Source organism: Rhodnius prolixus, unplaced genomic scaffold (assembly GCF_049639745.1).
Source record: "Rhodnius prolixus isolate KJV_2025 unplaced genomic scaffold, Rpr scaffold_9, whole genome shotgun sequence".
NCBI classification, from domain to species: Eukaryota; Metazoa; Arthropoda; class Insecta; order Hemiptera; family Reduviidae; genus Rhodnius; species Rhodnius prolixus.
Genome location: NW_027411604.1, coordinates 28,042,822 through 28,058,715, shown reverse-complemented (window position 1 = coordinate 28,058,715; position 15,894 = coordinate 28,042,822). Strand labels below are relative to the sequence as shown.

At 30.9% G+C, this 15,894-nt stretch overlaps 3 protein-coding genes across 6 annotated transcripts in view; 1 reads left to right on the top strand and 2 right to left on the bottom strand.

The window, feature by feature from the left end:
• The window catches only part of LOC141454296 (angiotensin-converting enzyme-like), a 116,095-nt gene extending 108,760 nt beyond the window's left edge, over positions 1-7,335 (bottom strand). For 2 of the 3 annotated variants that reach the window (XM_074128399.1, XM_074128400.1), the window contains exon 1: positions 6,740-7,335. In XM_074128399.1, the coding sequence (XP_073984500.1) occupies positions 6,740-7,213 (474 nt within the window). In that variant the 5' untranslated portion in view covers positions 7,214-7,335. The remainder of the gene's footprint in view (positions 1-6,739) is intronic. The other variant, XM_074128398.1, reaches the window with a different exon arrangement.
• Positions 7,336-9,077: 1,742 nt separating this feature from the next.
• Positions 9,078-13,449, top strand: LOC141454302 (DNA damage-regulated autophagy modulator protein 1-like). Its single transcript, XM_074128408.1, has 6 exons — positions 9,078-9,307; positions 9,667-9,788; positions 9,902-10,137; positions 11,375-11,516; positions 11,593-11,762; positions 12,355-13,449. The coding sequence occupies exons 1-6, from the start codon at positions 9,240-9,242 to the stop codon at positions 12,424-12,426; spliced, it is 810 nt and encodes a 269-aa protein (XP_073984509.1). The 5' UTR covers positions 9,078-9,239; the 3' UTR covers positions 12,427-13,449.
• A 587-nt stretch (positions 13,450-14,036) lies between these two features.
• LOC141454307 (protein FAM32A) lies at positions 14,037-15,756 on the bottom strand. 2 transcript variants are annotated; one of them, XM_074128412.1, is made up of 3 exons: positions 15,590-15,756; positions 14,562-14,688; positions 14,037-14,472 (listed from the first exon to the last, which is right to left on the bottom strand). In XM_074128412.1, exons 1-3 carry the CDS (start codon positions 15,652-15,654, stop codon positions 14,350-14,352), a joined length of 315 nt encoding a protein of 104 aa, XP_073984513.1. In that variant the 5' UTR covers positions 15,655-15,756; the 3' UTR covers positions 14,037-14,349. The 2 variants fall into 2 exon arrangements, with proteins under 2 accessions (XP_073984513.1, XP_073984512.1); XM_074128411.1 differs by having other exon boundaries at positions 14,559-14,688; positions 15,590-15,747.
• Between the last annotated feature and the right edge of the window lie 138 nt (positions 15,757-15,894).

Here is a 15,894-nt window from a genome sequence, read left to right as displayed (position 1 = left end):
ATTTCATATACACACACATATATGAAATATATCAAGAACAAGGTTAAATAATGAATCGTGACTAGAACATTAACAGTGATTCGCACAAATTGTATCATTAAAAATTTGCATGAAACTAGTGAAATTCTCTAACTCATTTTTAATAGGATTGAAATATACATTGGATAAAATGATAAGTAATTGTTATTAAAAAATAATAGTAAAAATAATTTTAGTAAAGGGAAATCAACAAGGCTTGATCATCTTGAACATCTTGGAAGTCTCCTGAATTTGAAAAGAAGAAAGCAAAGATGGCTAAGTCCGCTAGCTCGAAAAATAAGAGAAAGATTCTAAAACAGTTGACGAATGAAAGTACTCTACTAGATGAAATATAAAATGATGACACTACTTTGCTAAACATTCCTTGATGAACAGATTGAAGTCTTAGCAATGAGTTGCCCAAAAGCCCAAATAATTGTCAGCTAAATGTACGATAGATAAGCCTTGACCAATAGACACAGGCAGCAAATATTAAGTAACTTCACGAGGTCTGTAGGACAGATATATTCAGAAAAACAAGTTATTCAATGAAAGATACGAAGACGCAGTACAATGTTCTCTTCGCTCTCATAGCCTTGATTTCTTATTGCTATTCCGAAGTGCTTGTCTTATGTTTTATTCTATTATTTGCTTTCTTTTTTTACTAAGTTATTATAAATTTTGAAGAAAATGCTACGTTCCTTTTCGGGATATTATGACCTTTTTTTTATTTTTTGTTTAGCATTCATGTCTCTTAAAAGCGAAGACGACTTTTGAATGAAATATCAGATTAATTTTTAATTATGTTACGTTATATTTATTTATGATCGCAGTATATTGAGGCAACGTTTATAGGAAAATAGAATATATGGGTGATTATAATTTTAAAATGTCATAAATGATGGTACCGATTACGAAATATAATCTCAACAGAATAATTATTACTTTCCCTTATCATCCGCAACAGAAACTGTCTCAACGTTTAGATTGTGAGATTATATTCGTCAGGATGTAAGTCTTCTAAAATTTGATTCATTAAGGTCCTGACGTTGATCCTACTATAAACATTTTGTCCTTCAACAAAAGTGCCACTTAATTGAATCGATTTGTTCAGTTTATTGCACTCGAAAATTTAAGATTGTTTTAAAATTTGAAATGATGTCTTTATTAAATACATCAAGATCTGTAACTTAATTTAAAACATTAAAATTCATTTATAATTCTTGTACTGCTAGAATTTAGCCTTCCTACATGAAATATGGTTGGGGCTTGTTTATTTCATTTCTAGCAATATTTAAAAACAATATTGTGTTTCTAACTATTGTTTTTCATATGGATTTTTGTGCTGATATTTAGATTGGAAAGATGAGCTCCATCTGCTAACATTTCTCTTTTACTTTGGAGTAAGTAGTTCTGAACACAAACACCCGCCTACAACCATACTGTTTAAGAAATATCATTGCTTCATCAGAGAAAAACAAATTATTTAGTATATTTATTTTCGGAGTAAGTGGTGAGGTTTAAAAGTAAATAAGGTAAGTAAAATGTATGTACATTCTATGACGTTGATCCTCATAATATTTATTTTTAAACTGAATTAGCAGATTCAAAGTCAATAGGGGTAGGAAATATCTTTTATATGAGCACATCAAAAATCCTTGGTCACGTGGGAGGACATTGTTGTTAAAGAGGACTTTTTTGACGAAGGTTCTCACCCGTCAATGCCAATCAGGGGTTTTGCAACTCTGACCTCTTCCTAGCCAACCAATCAGAAGTACATCTCTTATACTTTTAAAAAAAATCTTAAAATAATGATTCTCTTCTTTAAGGTCTTATTACCATTTATTATTTTATCTAACTTAATTTCGCTTTACCTTAAAGTATTTTGCATTCATGTATTCAACTAGTGTACAGTTGCTGAAAAACTATAAAAACTTTTTACACACTTTGAAAACTGATCTTATTACCAGAAAACATGACGCACTATAGTTGAACTAAAATTTGACGAAGACTTGAGAATGATTCATATCCTGAGGGAAATTAATCTAAACCTGGCAATTTATTTAAATTATATTTATTAATTTCTGGTTCCCATAGATTAATCTGGGTTTTCCCATTTTGTAAATTCATCTATAAAACTGTACAATGTATGTGAACTGTTTTACTTATGCTGCGAAAAAAAAAATGCAAACTATGTAAAAATTGACTGTAGTCTCACCAAACAATTAACTAATTTTTGCTACCTTAATTACAGGCATTAATATTTATGTTTTTGGAAGATGTTGGATGAAAACTGCTAGGATTGCGTTTCTCATATTTTCTCAAAAAATTCCCCAAAAATATATTATATATTCTTGTATTTTTAACCTAATAAGCTACGGCTTACGAGTCCAAATAGTATAGAGAATCCTAATGGTAAAACGATAAAAAAAGACTTAGAAAAGCTAAGGAGGTAACTATTTTCCTGCAAAGAGATCATATCCTAAAAGTGGAAAATATTCCGAAGTCATTATATTAAGAGATTGGGAAAATTAAACGCATTCAAGTTGTAGAACACAAAATACACCAAAGACATTAGTAAATTATTAGTCAGTTGAAAGTAATAGTACATTAATACTTTAAGAAAATATTTCTCTTCAACAGTTCTCATGTCAGCTTTGTTTAACTTAATAATGAGAAAATTTTACTTTTAACGTCAACAGTGAATAATTCCTTTACAATTAAAGGTGAACGCTAATTGCTATTACATGTAAGTAAACTTTCTGGTGGCACTCGTATGAAATTCATTTTTAAAGTTTCGATTCTAACTATTTTTCGTTTTTGAAATTATAAGAATTAAAAACCTTTAATGTCAATGAAAGGGCATTTCAAACTTTGTCATGAATTCAATTTTGAGTTCTAAACTCTTAAGATTCTAATGAATATGGTTTGTCTACTTAGCTTTAGAATTTATAGAATCCTGCAGCTTCTGGCGGTATCTCTTGAAGTTAGCCTGTATTTATTCCAGGTATAACACACAGTGACAGTATGTCATACTGTTTCAGTTTAAAAATGTTTCTTTAAAATATTTTTCCAGGGAAATCTATAGCTGAGATGTTTTGGAAGAGGAAGACTTTAATATCTTTATTCTGAGAACGTGGAGTGCCTCATAAAAAGGTCACTTGTTTAGCAGGAGTCTTGTATGATGTTAGAGCATTCAGGTAGATAATGATAGCTTAAGACAAAGAAGTAATTTTAGCAGTTTAGACTGCAATCTTTACTATCTATTCTAGTACAAAGTCCTACATTTAATAAAACAGGTCAATAGAAGTATAAAAAGTGCATTATATTGTAGTTGTAGTCAGGCGCCACGGTAGCCGAGCGGTTAGAGGCGAGACCTGCGAAGCTAAAATGTATTGTGGTACTGGGTTCGATTCCCGGTCATAGGCCTTGGATTTTATTTAATGTTTAAAAATGAGAAATAGTAAAGTATGTTTGCTAGACGCCTCCGTCCACGACACCTAATTGGTAGTTGGACGTTAAGCCCCGCCTGAAAAAATAGGCGATTACTTTACTTTGTAGTTGTAGTTATATCAAAGTTAATCTCGACTTTAATGGTGCTACCAGGGACTGTGCGGAAATACCTTGCAATACAGCTCAGGATTTTTTGAAAATAAAAAATCGACAATCAACATAAGCGAAACAAATTTCTAAAGAAACTGTTATAAGAAAAAAACAAATATCTCTTCTCTGCCAGGACATCTCACATCTATTTATTGCTCTTTGGCTGAACAATTCTGTTCGAGTCACCATTCTGTTATGTTACCATAAACTAATAAGTATAACTCCGCAAATCTGGGCAAGTTACAAGCTTAATAATGTCCCAAATATTTGCAGCAATGGCAACAAACATTTTGAAACATATGTCCACTCTAGGAAGTTTCCAAGAGTGTGCTGACAATTGATCAAATTCTTTACCAGAGTCTATGACACTAACGAACATATTCGGGCAAATCCGTGATTTACTTTGTCTCCTCAGTTTCTGTGATTGTCACGATTTTTCCAGAGGATTTTTATGGTATTGGAAAAAAGTTGTTAGATTGAGGTCTAAACTGCCATTGTTGAGAGAAAAAGGTCCTGAATTTCACTTAACATTTCTCCAATTAATTGCTTTTAGTAATTAAACTTTTAGAAAGAAATCCTTCCTTCAAGAAGAGTTGATTATGAGGAATTGTGAGAATTGAGAGGTAAGAGAAAGTAATAATTGTGTGTTTTCTGATAATTAAACTTTATACCTACACTAAACATAATTATTTTCTAATTTTGAAACCTATTTTATGTGTCCGTGAAAATCTTACGGGTATTTAAATGTTAATAATTCTTGCCTCTTTGTTTGATTAGACTTCCCACTTCTCACACCTTGATTATGTTGAAATAGTTCGCAAGAAATCGACCGTGACTTTAACTTTAACTTTAAAAAAAACTTTAAATATGACATTGCATTTCAATTTTTTAAAATTAATTTTTGTCATTCTTTAAACATGTTAATTTTTGTACACAAAAATCTGTTAGCTGCTCCCACTGCAACTCTCTGGTTCTAACATATAATTTCTTCTAACTTATATTTTTATTTTTATACAAAATGTTAGTATGCTCATTATAATAAATTTAAGAGGGGATTCTTATTCCCAAAAACACTTTAATTCAAGCGATATTCTTTCAAGTGCAAGGTTTAGCAACAATTTAAATTCTATGTATGTTATAAAATTAGAGAGCATACAATTGAATAAATTTTTTCTTATAAAAAAAATGTAGAATCTCTTCTCCCTAGAACCTCTTAAAATTGAGAATAACTTCCAAGGGGCATACACTTCTCAGGTTAGCACACCGCCTTATCATATCCGAGCCACTGATTAGGTCATGTGAAACAGCTCCGAACTGAAATTTGGGCAAACAGAGGGAATAGCAGTTTCAGACCAACAGCTAAAGTTTTTTTTTTGAGAAAAATCATTGAATACTTTCAGTTATGATTGGAAACCGTAGTGTACATAATGTAATGTAGTTTTTCAGATAAAACTGTTCCTATGTTTTATTTTAATTTTTATTTTATTTTATTTCTTTCACGTTCACAGACAACCAAAAGGGGAGCAACATTTTTAAAAACTGTTTTAGAAGAAAACTAAATTAGGAAAAATTTTCTAAGTTTTAGAATGAAAAACTATGTTTTTGATTATACATGTACAGGGTATTTCTTTAGGAACGAATGATTGAACATTTAATGTAAATAATTTATCAGTTTTTTTCACGATATTTCATATCTTCTATTCTAATTAACTTACTTTATCGTAATCAACCGAACTATTTAACTACACAAGTGTTTAAAGTTCACAATAGTTCGCCAGGTAGGCCGTTATATTAATATTTCCTGACAAATATCATTTATTGGTACCCAAAAATATCCTTCTTTTTTCCAAGTTTTGAAAGTCTGAGTTCTGACTTTTCTCAGTTTTGTAAAAAGGTAATGCAAATGATAATGCAAATAAATATAATAACAATAAGGTAATAAGGTAAAGTATAATTAATGTAAATAAGAAAGATATATAGGGAATAAATTAAATATTTTTTGCTTTTGAAAATGTGTTTAGGTTCGCCGTGCTAGATAATATTATTGATTTTATCCACCATGGCACGCCTCTTTATTGTATCTATGACTGGTTTCAGTCTTTCATCCTGAAGTAATTATGTCTCAAAAAACGGATGAAAATGCGAACCCAGTCAGAATTACAAAAAGCACTAAGATGGATGAAATAACTGATATTACCTAGCATTGCGAATCTAACCAAGTGCTCAATTTTGGAGTTTTTATTATTATTATTAATTTTAATTTATTTTCCCAATTAAGATTAGAGAGCACAATTTTAGATAAAAAGAATCCTTTTAATGTGACGACATTGTACAAAAACTCCGGAACTCAAAAAGAGGCTACTTTATAATCCACTTTGGAAAGAGAATTGTTAAGAAGTTGTCCGTCAATATTCATTAACTAGAACCAAGTTACTGAGTAAATTGTTAGTTTTGTATTTAAAACAAAAACGGTTAATATTAATTTCTTTAAACTCCGCCTAAAACATTTAACCATTTAAATAATTATTTTGTGATAATTTTCAAAATATATACTTTTGTGAATTATAATGGTCAGTTAAAAAAACCTTTTGTAAAGTCTCTAGCTCAAGTAAAATATTCATATAAGCATAAATATTCATAGCTGATTCTTACAATGTTTTACAAATGTACCTTACTAGTTGATAGTCAACATTGGGGCACTGTAGGTGATGTCATTTTAGTAAAAGTCGCACTTCCATGTGACGGATTTTGGCAGAATCCTTATTTTAGCAAGAACTGTACAAAGTGACGTACCTGTTTTAGCTTACTGTGACTTCGTTTCTGAGATATTATTTTCTAATATATCTCATACACGCCCTACAAACCATTAGTTTTGTTTTCATATTCAGAATTTTATAAAAGCAGTTTTATAAAACAGCATTTTATAAAATACTGAATTTCGAAAATTACAATGCTTAACTTCTCTCACCACGAGTAAGGGGGAAGCTATACAGTTAGTAAAATAGTAAAACTATCAAGAATTTAAGTCCATCCTGCCCTTAGTTTTTCTCTTCTCAGAACATCTTAAAGTACTTGCTGATGCGCCTTAAACTAAATTACAAGAAAATAAACTACTTACGGCTCTTAATTGTGTTGCCTCGTTAATATCAGTCTCAAAAGCCCACTGTGCTTCCACGTTAAAATTACATTGTTGTGATAGTACAACATCAATCTGATATAAAAGATTTCTCAACTCTTGGCTAGGTAGATAAGGGTATCTGAAATCGCCGGGCGTACCATCCCTGTGGTAGATATCTGGTAAAGATGGATCATTTCTAATCTGTTCTGGATATCTATCTGGTGAAAAATATTTTGGTTCTTGTGTTTCTAAAAATTTGTTTAGTAAATCTTCAGATTGTTTTAGCTGCGCATCGTAACCCCTCGTCGGCCCCACTGGTGGTTCACTGACTTGGTAATTTCTGTCTCTTTCTACATATCTATAGGGATCAACATAGGTATTGTCCTGTAAATGGTCTATTTGATTGCTATTAATTAAAGATAGATTTATAATTAAGTATATAGTGTATGCTGGACACAATAAAACTCGCGCCATTTATAATAAAGCGAGAAGACGTTAAACCAAATGTAAAATTAATAAAGGAAACATTCAAGTAAACACAGCACAACGTTACAGTGGGAAGGTGCAAGTGAGGAATGAATAGATAAACACAAATAGGGGAATGATAAAAACTTTACTTCGCCAAAAAGTGGGGGCACCTTATTTGTTATGTAATTATTTTTCATTTACTTGAGTATTAGAAGATTTACCTTCTTAAGCATTTCCATTGACTTCCACAATCTGTTAGCTTACTCATTTTGAAATTTTCTTTTTCTAAACCTTCACTTTTGCTAAAATAACATTTCCGTGAAAATGTATGCCGATTTATTCGGCAGAAGAAGTACTTCTAGAAGAAATCTAGTGGGAGCAAATAATACTTACTTTATCTCCTTAAGAAGTCATTTTGAAATAGTGTAGATTTTTTATCTTGAGTTTGCACAGTAAATTCTAAATTTGAGATCCTCAGAGTACAAAAAATGTTTGTATTTTGTAGCATGTTGGGTGAGCACACGTCTGAACGAACTAGCTATTTATGGAGGATAGTCGTTTTTGATAGTTCATCTAAACAGAACTGAATTTTATCATCTTGATCCGTGTGTGACTTTGTCCGTTGTTGAAGAGGACATTAGCTCCCGATGCTCCGGACAGTGTTCTCTCGTTACAGATGGACTTTCATCACCGGACAGTGAGCTGTTAGAAGCTTCTGAAAGAAAAAAATCAACGGACAATAATCCAAATCCATCATCCGCTAAACCACTTAGCAATTTCGTTCTCTGTTGATATTAGTCCTAACTTTTGCCTCTATCTCTTTCTTGCAACTTCAGCCTTATGTTGTCCTTCTGTTAGGCTATTGCAATTTTGTTCGCTATCTTGAACTGGCTGAACCCGTCTACCAGTTTCTTTAGCCAATTTGTTCGCCTCCTGTTGTCTTGAATACTTCACTGGAAGCCAGAAACTTGAAATTACAACACGGGATGAGACACTGATCTATTGTGAAAATCTTTTTAGTGGCTTCCAAGTATAATATACACACTTGGCTTAAAAATGCAATGTTAGAAAATGAAAATAAGAAAATTCCAGTAAAACTAAGAAAAATTTTGTATTTTTTCCTTCTTTTTTTTAACCTCTTCATCTAAAACTAACCGACCGGAGTGGTTTAGCGTAAAAATATAATGTTACAAACCGTAAATAAGGAAATTTTAATAAAGATAAGAAAGATTTTGTATTTTTTTTTCCTTTTGATCTGAACCTCTACATTCAAAACTAACCGACCTAATGTGTACAATATCCACCTGGTATAAAAATATAAAGTTAGAAACTGAAAACAAGGAATCCCAGTAAACCAAGGTTAATTTTGTGTATTTCTCTTATTTCTAGGCCTCTAGATCCAAAACTAACAGTCTTAATATGTATAATATACGCTTGGCTTCAATGGTACTATTTTTCATACGTCTCACTGGGTCAAATATTTTCCTAAGTATTTTCCTTATAAAAATAATTTTGTGAGACTTACTCTTTTCTTCAGAGCCAGTTTATCCCAAACTCTCAGTGCTTTTGAATGTGCATAACAACATCTAAAATGTAGGTATTCACCTGTCAATAGTTTGAACAACTTCATGAGCACCTTTTCAAACTTATGACCACAAAGACTACTTGCGAACATATCAATGTATACATTTTTTTTTAGCAAGGATTGTTTCTTCTCTTTTCACGTTAATTTTGAAATTACTTTTTAAACCGGAAAATTTGGAAAACGATAACTTTTGTTTTACTTTTTTGTGATTGGTAAATGTTTTTCGAGAAGAACTGCCTCCTAATACGGATAAAATCAAATGATAAATATTCAAACCGCGATTATTAATTTTAAAATATTCTACAGCAGTGATTTTTAAGTACTATTGGCTGCAGCCAATATTTGTTTGATAATTCTGATGCCTGAAGTAGATAACAATATCTTTATAAATATGAGGTAACAAATGACTCAGTTTATCTCAAAACACTTTCAAGTTAAAATTTAAGCATGGCAGAACTTTTACATTTCATTCCCATCATTATTTTCATTGTATTTCCAGCTACTTTCATTGCCACGTAAGTTCTTTTATCATTGCTTTTATTAGACAGAGTTTCATTATTTGTATTAGAATTGTGATTATCTCTTATGCGGTGTATTTTATTTAAGTTTCATCTACTACTTAAGAGCAAGCATACTTTCTCTGAAATTGTTGAAATAATTTTTTTTTAAATCATAAATAATAATTATATTATTATTATAAACAATTTTAAGGTCCCTGAGTTTTAGAAAAATGTTTGTAGCACTCGAACTCTCCGAAAAAGACCTGAAATTAAGTTTGTAATGTTCAAAAAAATTATTTCAAGCAAGTAACCGATTAATACTAATGATACTTCTAGTTACTTTCTCATGAATTCGATTAATTTATAATTTGCAGGTATATATGGTCTGTGCTTAATCAACATGTGTACCCATTATTTCCAAATGTTAGCGATACTGGTACATTACCCCCAGAAAGTTGTTTATTCAGTTTAATGTTAAATTTAACAGCAGCCCTGAGTAAGTATTAGTCGTTAGTTACTCAACTCACTGATTTTTATTAAAATATCAAGTTCCAAAAAAAAAAGTCAAAATTTTAACATAATCACTAAGTTTGTTTGACCCATTTTCAGTACTTTTTTCTGTATACATCAGGCATAAGGAAATTATAGAAGTGTTTAGAGCTAAAAAGTTGGCAGATACGTTACCTTTTTCTGCAATGTTCAACACAGTGACTACAATTGTTGGGCTATTGACTTGTGTGGGGCTAGATCTCATGGCAAATTTTCAAGAAACTAATGTTTTAGTTGTGCATGGTATTGGAATTTTACTGTGTTTTTGGGGTGGAGCTGTTTACATAATATTGCAGGCGAGTTTTCTTTTTTAATTCATGTATATAAATATATAAAACAGAACTTTTGCTAAAGTTAGTTGGCTTTAATGTTGCTGCATTAGGTAATAGAAAGTGGGTTTTGGCTTGCCTACAGTGAGTGTTTAGTTACCTTGGAAATTTGTTTCGCACGTTTCTCATCGTTAACTTTAAGATACGGTAGATGCAGTTTATTCTTTCCTGCTTCGAAAGAGTTTTTAATCGAAAATGCTCATTAGTAGTCAAGATAGGGCTGATATTAAGATGATCATATTCTTGCAGGGACATCTCCCGGACTCTTGTTTGGATCTACTACAGAGCATTAGGTTTTTGGGAGGCATCTTTAAATAACGGATTTAAATTTTACATTCTAATTGTTGTTCATACTAGATCCTTCTTGCATAATTTCGAAAAATGGAGAAGGAACTGATTGAGACTTGAAGAGATTAGGTTCAGGATATTTGGGCGGTTTGGTAGACGATGGAAGAGATCAAGTAGTTGTTGTTGTTGTTTTTTTCTTAGGTTATTGTCAAATTTGTATGGACTTTTATGATTTCTAAGGTAAGCAAGTCCCTGTTCGGATTATTGTTCTACTAGAGGCTTGTTGGCTTTTTTATGCTGGGGTGGCTTAAGAAGTTCAGATAAGCTTAGAAAGAGTTTCATAGAGAGCACTGCCTCCTCGCAGTTTCAGTTCTTCCAGAAACCACCAAAATTAAAATTTCCCACACAAAAAAACACTCAAACTAATTTGATTAGCATTGGTATGCAATATAGCTAGAAACTCCTAAAACGAATTATTATTATTAAAAAAAAAATCAAATTATAGGGGGTGACCGTTTGTAGTATAGCAGAGGAATACAGGGTATAATGATTAAAGAAAAAGAATGCAATTTCTTTCGGATAAATAAAAAAATATTGTAAAAATCTTTTTGCAAAAAGACAATTTTGTTAGATTAACTTTATGGGTTTTTCTTGTAAAGTAATCACTAATGCTCTGAACATTCTATTGGCGCAGTTCTGAAAACATTAGGACAGCTTTTCACAATTTTCGTCTCAAGTAATAGTCCTTTAACCATTAAATTATCAAAATACTGTGCGAAAATCCCGCCACTTTTGTTTGGAATTGTAGGTGAGTGTATTTTGGCTGGTGAGCTGCTTCTTACTATAACTCAACAATGTTCTGTGCAACTACTTTTTGAAACAAATACCTCAGTGACTATTTACTTTATTTTTATAGACAGTAATTACTTTTTGGTTAACCCCTGAAATGAATGGATTATTAATGGTGTGCATAAGAGGATTTCTTGGAATTTGTTTAATTATAGTTATGATTACTAATATGGTTACTGGAGATTTAGCATTTAGAGAATTCTCAGAAGGTATAATAATTCACTTTTTTCGTTTCTTATACGAAATTACGTGAGAAATTAAATATTCTCCTTTTACCATCTTCAGCTCATACAAATTCTTCGAAAATTCTAATATGGACACCTGATCTACCTGGATGGAAATGGCATGTCGTATCTTCTGGTTGTGAATGGATTTTAGTCGTTATTCTGGGATCATTTATCCTTTCATATTACTGGGATTTCAAGAAAATTACACTGTATCCACCAGAACTTATTGTAAGTACATTTTATTTACATGTAAATATGTCAAAAGTAATTAGAACAAAAATATATTCTGTAAAAATTTCAATATGACAACAGTTAGATGCATCAATTAAACCCCACACTAAAGTGGCTGTCGGCTGTGGAAAGAGTTCTTTTGTTACAGACCACATGATTCAAGAGCACATAGTATGGACTCTTAGAATGACGAAATCTAAGGGTAGGTGGGGCTATCGAACCGGAATTTCAACGTTCAATTTCACTGAGCTACTCGTGAATTGTGAATGAAATAATTATATACATAATAGTTAAATATATATACACTTGGATTCGATTCCCGATCTTAGGCCTTGGATTTTATTTAATGATTAATAAAAGAAATTTACAGTAAAGTATGTTTGCTAGTCGCCTCCGTCCACGACACCTAATAGGTAGTTGGACGTTAAGCCCCGCCTGGAAAAATAACCGATTACTTTTTTATATACACTTAGAAATTTTTATTAACAAATTAAAAATATCAGCCCTAATATTATGCATCTATATCTGTTAGGTAAAATGATAAATTAAAAAAAAAAAACAGATTATAATTTTAATTTCTCCATTTTAGATGTATGCAGAACCACAGCCAAAACCTGTTCAAGCAAAACGTTTTATAGACTTAAGTACACTCGCATTATAGTTGCTATTTGATAATAGTGTTCACTATAACGAACAATTCAAATAAAGAGTTAATTGCTGTGTCTTAACTTGATAAATATTCATTACAGTAACAGAAATTTTATGAGAAAAAAGTAGAGGTTGAAAAAATAGACAATTGCAGACATATTTTGTATTTTTTTATTGTGCCGAGCTTTCGACCTAGTGACTAAGTGATCTTGAGAGCTAATTGACAATGTGTATTTTACATCATTAAAGGTTGGTGTGTCTTCTGTCTTGTCTGCTTATGGACTCTATGTCAATTAGCCCTGAAGATGGCCTATTCCCTAGGTCGAAAGCTCGGCACAATAAAAAATACAAAATATGTCTGAAATTGGCATCTATTTTTTCATCCTATTCAAAACAATGAATCAGTCACCAAAAATAATGAACAAAGAATGTTATATTGAAACATCCTTTTTATAAATATGTAAAAGAATAAACTTTTTTGCAAACATGTTAAACTGCGATTGAAATACGAGAAAGTTTTTCAAATAAGAGACATTTAACACAAAGATTTTTTATTTATGTTTAGGACTGCCAGATATACATACGATTTTTTTGTTGTGTACAATATTTTTAATTTGTTTTCTAATATTTTAAAATTAGTATGCTAAATTAACAAAGGAATGATTTAACCAAATTTAATATTTAGTGACTCAAATTTAGAAACTTTTATTTCATTCCATATCTTCTCAAAAAAAAGTGATATATTCCATGACAAATAGGAATTTTTTTCGAATGTGCTTTTAATTTGTAAATGTTTTTTAAGAAAAAAAAAGCAAACAAACCAAAATTATAGTTTAACAGCTGCAGACAAGAATATTTGTTTCCCTTTATTCTTAATTAACTCAACAAAAAGGCCCTCGCTCTATTTCCTCTCAAACCAATTATTTTCTTTTATTCAGTTTTCAACTTTAACGACCAAATTTTCTCCTAACAATTTTTTCTCTCAAGAATTATATATTTATATGGCTTCTAGCCACTTTTTATTTGTTAAGAAAAATGTTAATAGTAAAGGCTTCCGACCCTTCCATGAACACTTAATTGGTACTTGGACGTTAAGCCTCTCCTGTAAAAAAAAACAGGCGCTTACTTTACTCATTATGTATTATTTACTTATTATATTGTTTTTTTTAAAAAAACATCGAAATATTAGTGAATTTAGTTGAGGTTTGTTAGTTTTAAGAATTGCACTGTATTATAGATTTATTTCTTCCTATTACTGTCCATACTGCCAATGCTTGTAAAAATTCTTTTTTTGGAAACATCTTTTTAAACAAATTCTTCCATTAGCCAATCTTCCAATATTATTCCAGACCACCAGTTTGGATTTAGTTCGATCAGGCATCTGGAATTGCTCTAGAAACTCAAGAACAAATTTTTCTGACTATTTTGAAGTTCAAATCGGAGCATCGTATTCGGTTATTTATAAAGATGAAGCGGGCGTTCCGCACGGAAGCATTTTACAACCTATCCTGTGAGTAATATATATTATATTTATATATATATACAGCCAACTAACCAAACTCTTTATGGGATGTGATGCCAAGAAAAAGGAATTATTAATAATTAAGTGGTGGTGAAACAGAATAAATAAATAATAAGCAATTATTTATTAAACCATTGGTGAGTAGTTACAATTATGATGAATAATAATTAGTTTTCAAAATTATTCAAACATTTATTTTATCTGAGACTATGAGCCACCAATAGATGCTTAAAAGACATTTTCTGAAGATAAATTACGATTAACATTTATTCAAATATCCATACTCTTCCACGGAAACAACAAAAATAAGATCTTACTCGATGTTACAATAACAGATCAACAATAAATGTAAACAATCACATAATCATCCAACATTCATTAATCCAATATTAATTTCAGTTTCTGCCATGGTCATTACTTGGTCCAACTGACTTTAGGAATGTCGAAATGCTCGGTTAAACTATCAAGATGTTTGTTGAATTCTTCAACCCTTTGCTTATGCGTCATTGAAGCTTTCTTCAGAATTCTTTCGTTTTCCTACAAACAAAATTGTAAATATAAGATGTATACCATTTAAGATTAAAATTAGTTTTTACTACTTATTCATTAAAAAAGGCCCACACCACTTTCTCTTGCATTTTCTGAAATGCCAATTCAGCTTTGGTAGCTTTCACTTCAGATTTTTTCTGTTTCAATTGCTCTTCAATCAAAAGTTCTTCTTTCTGCTTATCTTTCTCTTTCTTCTTTTTTTTCCTGAAAAAAGTCAATAAATTAGTGGCCTGGTTAAAATAAAAATATCTAACATTTGATCACAACTTGCGCAAAACCTTTAGAAATTTGGGATCCAAATATTCCTTCAAGTTCGTAAGGCACTATAATCACTCTACACAAGGAAAGCTTTAACAGAATAACTCAAGAACAAAACTCACACATACTATGTCAGGATTTTGTGTAAAAGAATTCATAGAAATATTCTACAGAAGTTAATCTTTTATCTGATCTTAGAACTTTTACATTTCATTCCAATATATGTAAGAAAAAGAAACAACAGATGCATAAATGCCTGTATTAATATTATGTGTAAATATTTGTTTATGCTTAATCTCCATCTGGAATATACATCTAATGACTGCAGGAACATGTAGATGACATCTTCTGCATCAGACGCTGCTTTTTCCTAATCGCCAGAGTGAATAAACTTGTTCCCGATAGGGACAGGTTCACCCATTTGTGACGAGCGTTTCCAGACTCTGAGATCTTGTTCCACATACATGATAAAAAGCAGCGAAAACAAGCAACAATGTATATAAATAAATAAGGAAACAGAAAAATATTGCAATCGTCAACTATAAAAGGACAATGTGAAATAATTGCTACAAATACTTTCTTATCTTAGCATACATTGGGAATCAAATCAAGTCCCGTGGCCTTCTTACTCTTACAGTTAATTAAAGAATATTGTAGGTCCTCTGAAGTAATAAAACTGGGTTCTGAGTTGTAGTAACTTAAGTACGTCCTCATTTCAAAGGATACTCACAATATAATGAATAGGCTAATTATAAAAAATAAAAGTCTTTTTATATCATCTTAAAAAACGAATCCATAAATTATCTTAAACCTAGGACCTTAAGAAAAACAATAGAGTGAAACTAACTTTTTAATTCCTCCATCACCTTTTAGTTTAAGGGCACCTTTGCAAGCAAGTTCATATTCAGACATAATAAAATAATTTAGCTTTTTTGTTCTAAAAAACAGTAAAACGAAAACGAACTTATGGTCACTTCATAACAAACATTACCTTCCTATCTTAATTTACAATACGTCTTCAGTACCCAAATCGCAAAAAAAAATCGATGTAATCTTTAATAATTGCAATGTGTTAATTATTTACACATTTATTGTCTTAGATTTTGACTGCAACACATTTTTAGCTTGAAAAAGTCTTTAATTTAAGTGTTT

Bases quoted from the DNA above. Each gene is read 5' to 3' on its own strand.
- LOC141454302 (XM_074128408.1), top strand. From the start codon at position 9,240: ATGGCAGAACTTTTACATTTCATTCCCATCATTATTTTCATTGTATTT. The intron at 9,308-9,666 runs GTAAGTTCTTTT...TATAATTTGCAG, and splicing joins CCAGCTACTTTCATTGCCAC to GTATATATGGTCTGTGCTTA. The intron at 11,517-11,592 runs GTATAATAATTC...TACCATCTTCAG, and splicing joins ATTTAGAGAATTCTCAGAAG to CTCATACAAATTCTTCGAAA.
- LOC141454307 (XM_074128411.1), bottom strand. From the start codon at position 15,654: ATGTCTGAATATGAACTTGCTTGCAAAGGTGCCCTTAAACTAAAAGGT. The intron at 14,689-15,589 runs GTTAGTTTCACT...GACTTTTTTCAG, and splicing joins GGTGATGGAGGAATTAAAAA to GAAAAAAAAGAAGAAAGAGA. The intron at 14,473-14,558 runs GTGTGGGCCTTT...TTTTGTTTGTAG, and splicing joins AGAAAATGCAAGAGAAAGTG to GAAAACGAAAGAATTCTGAA.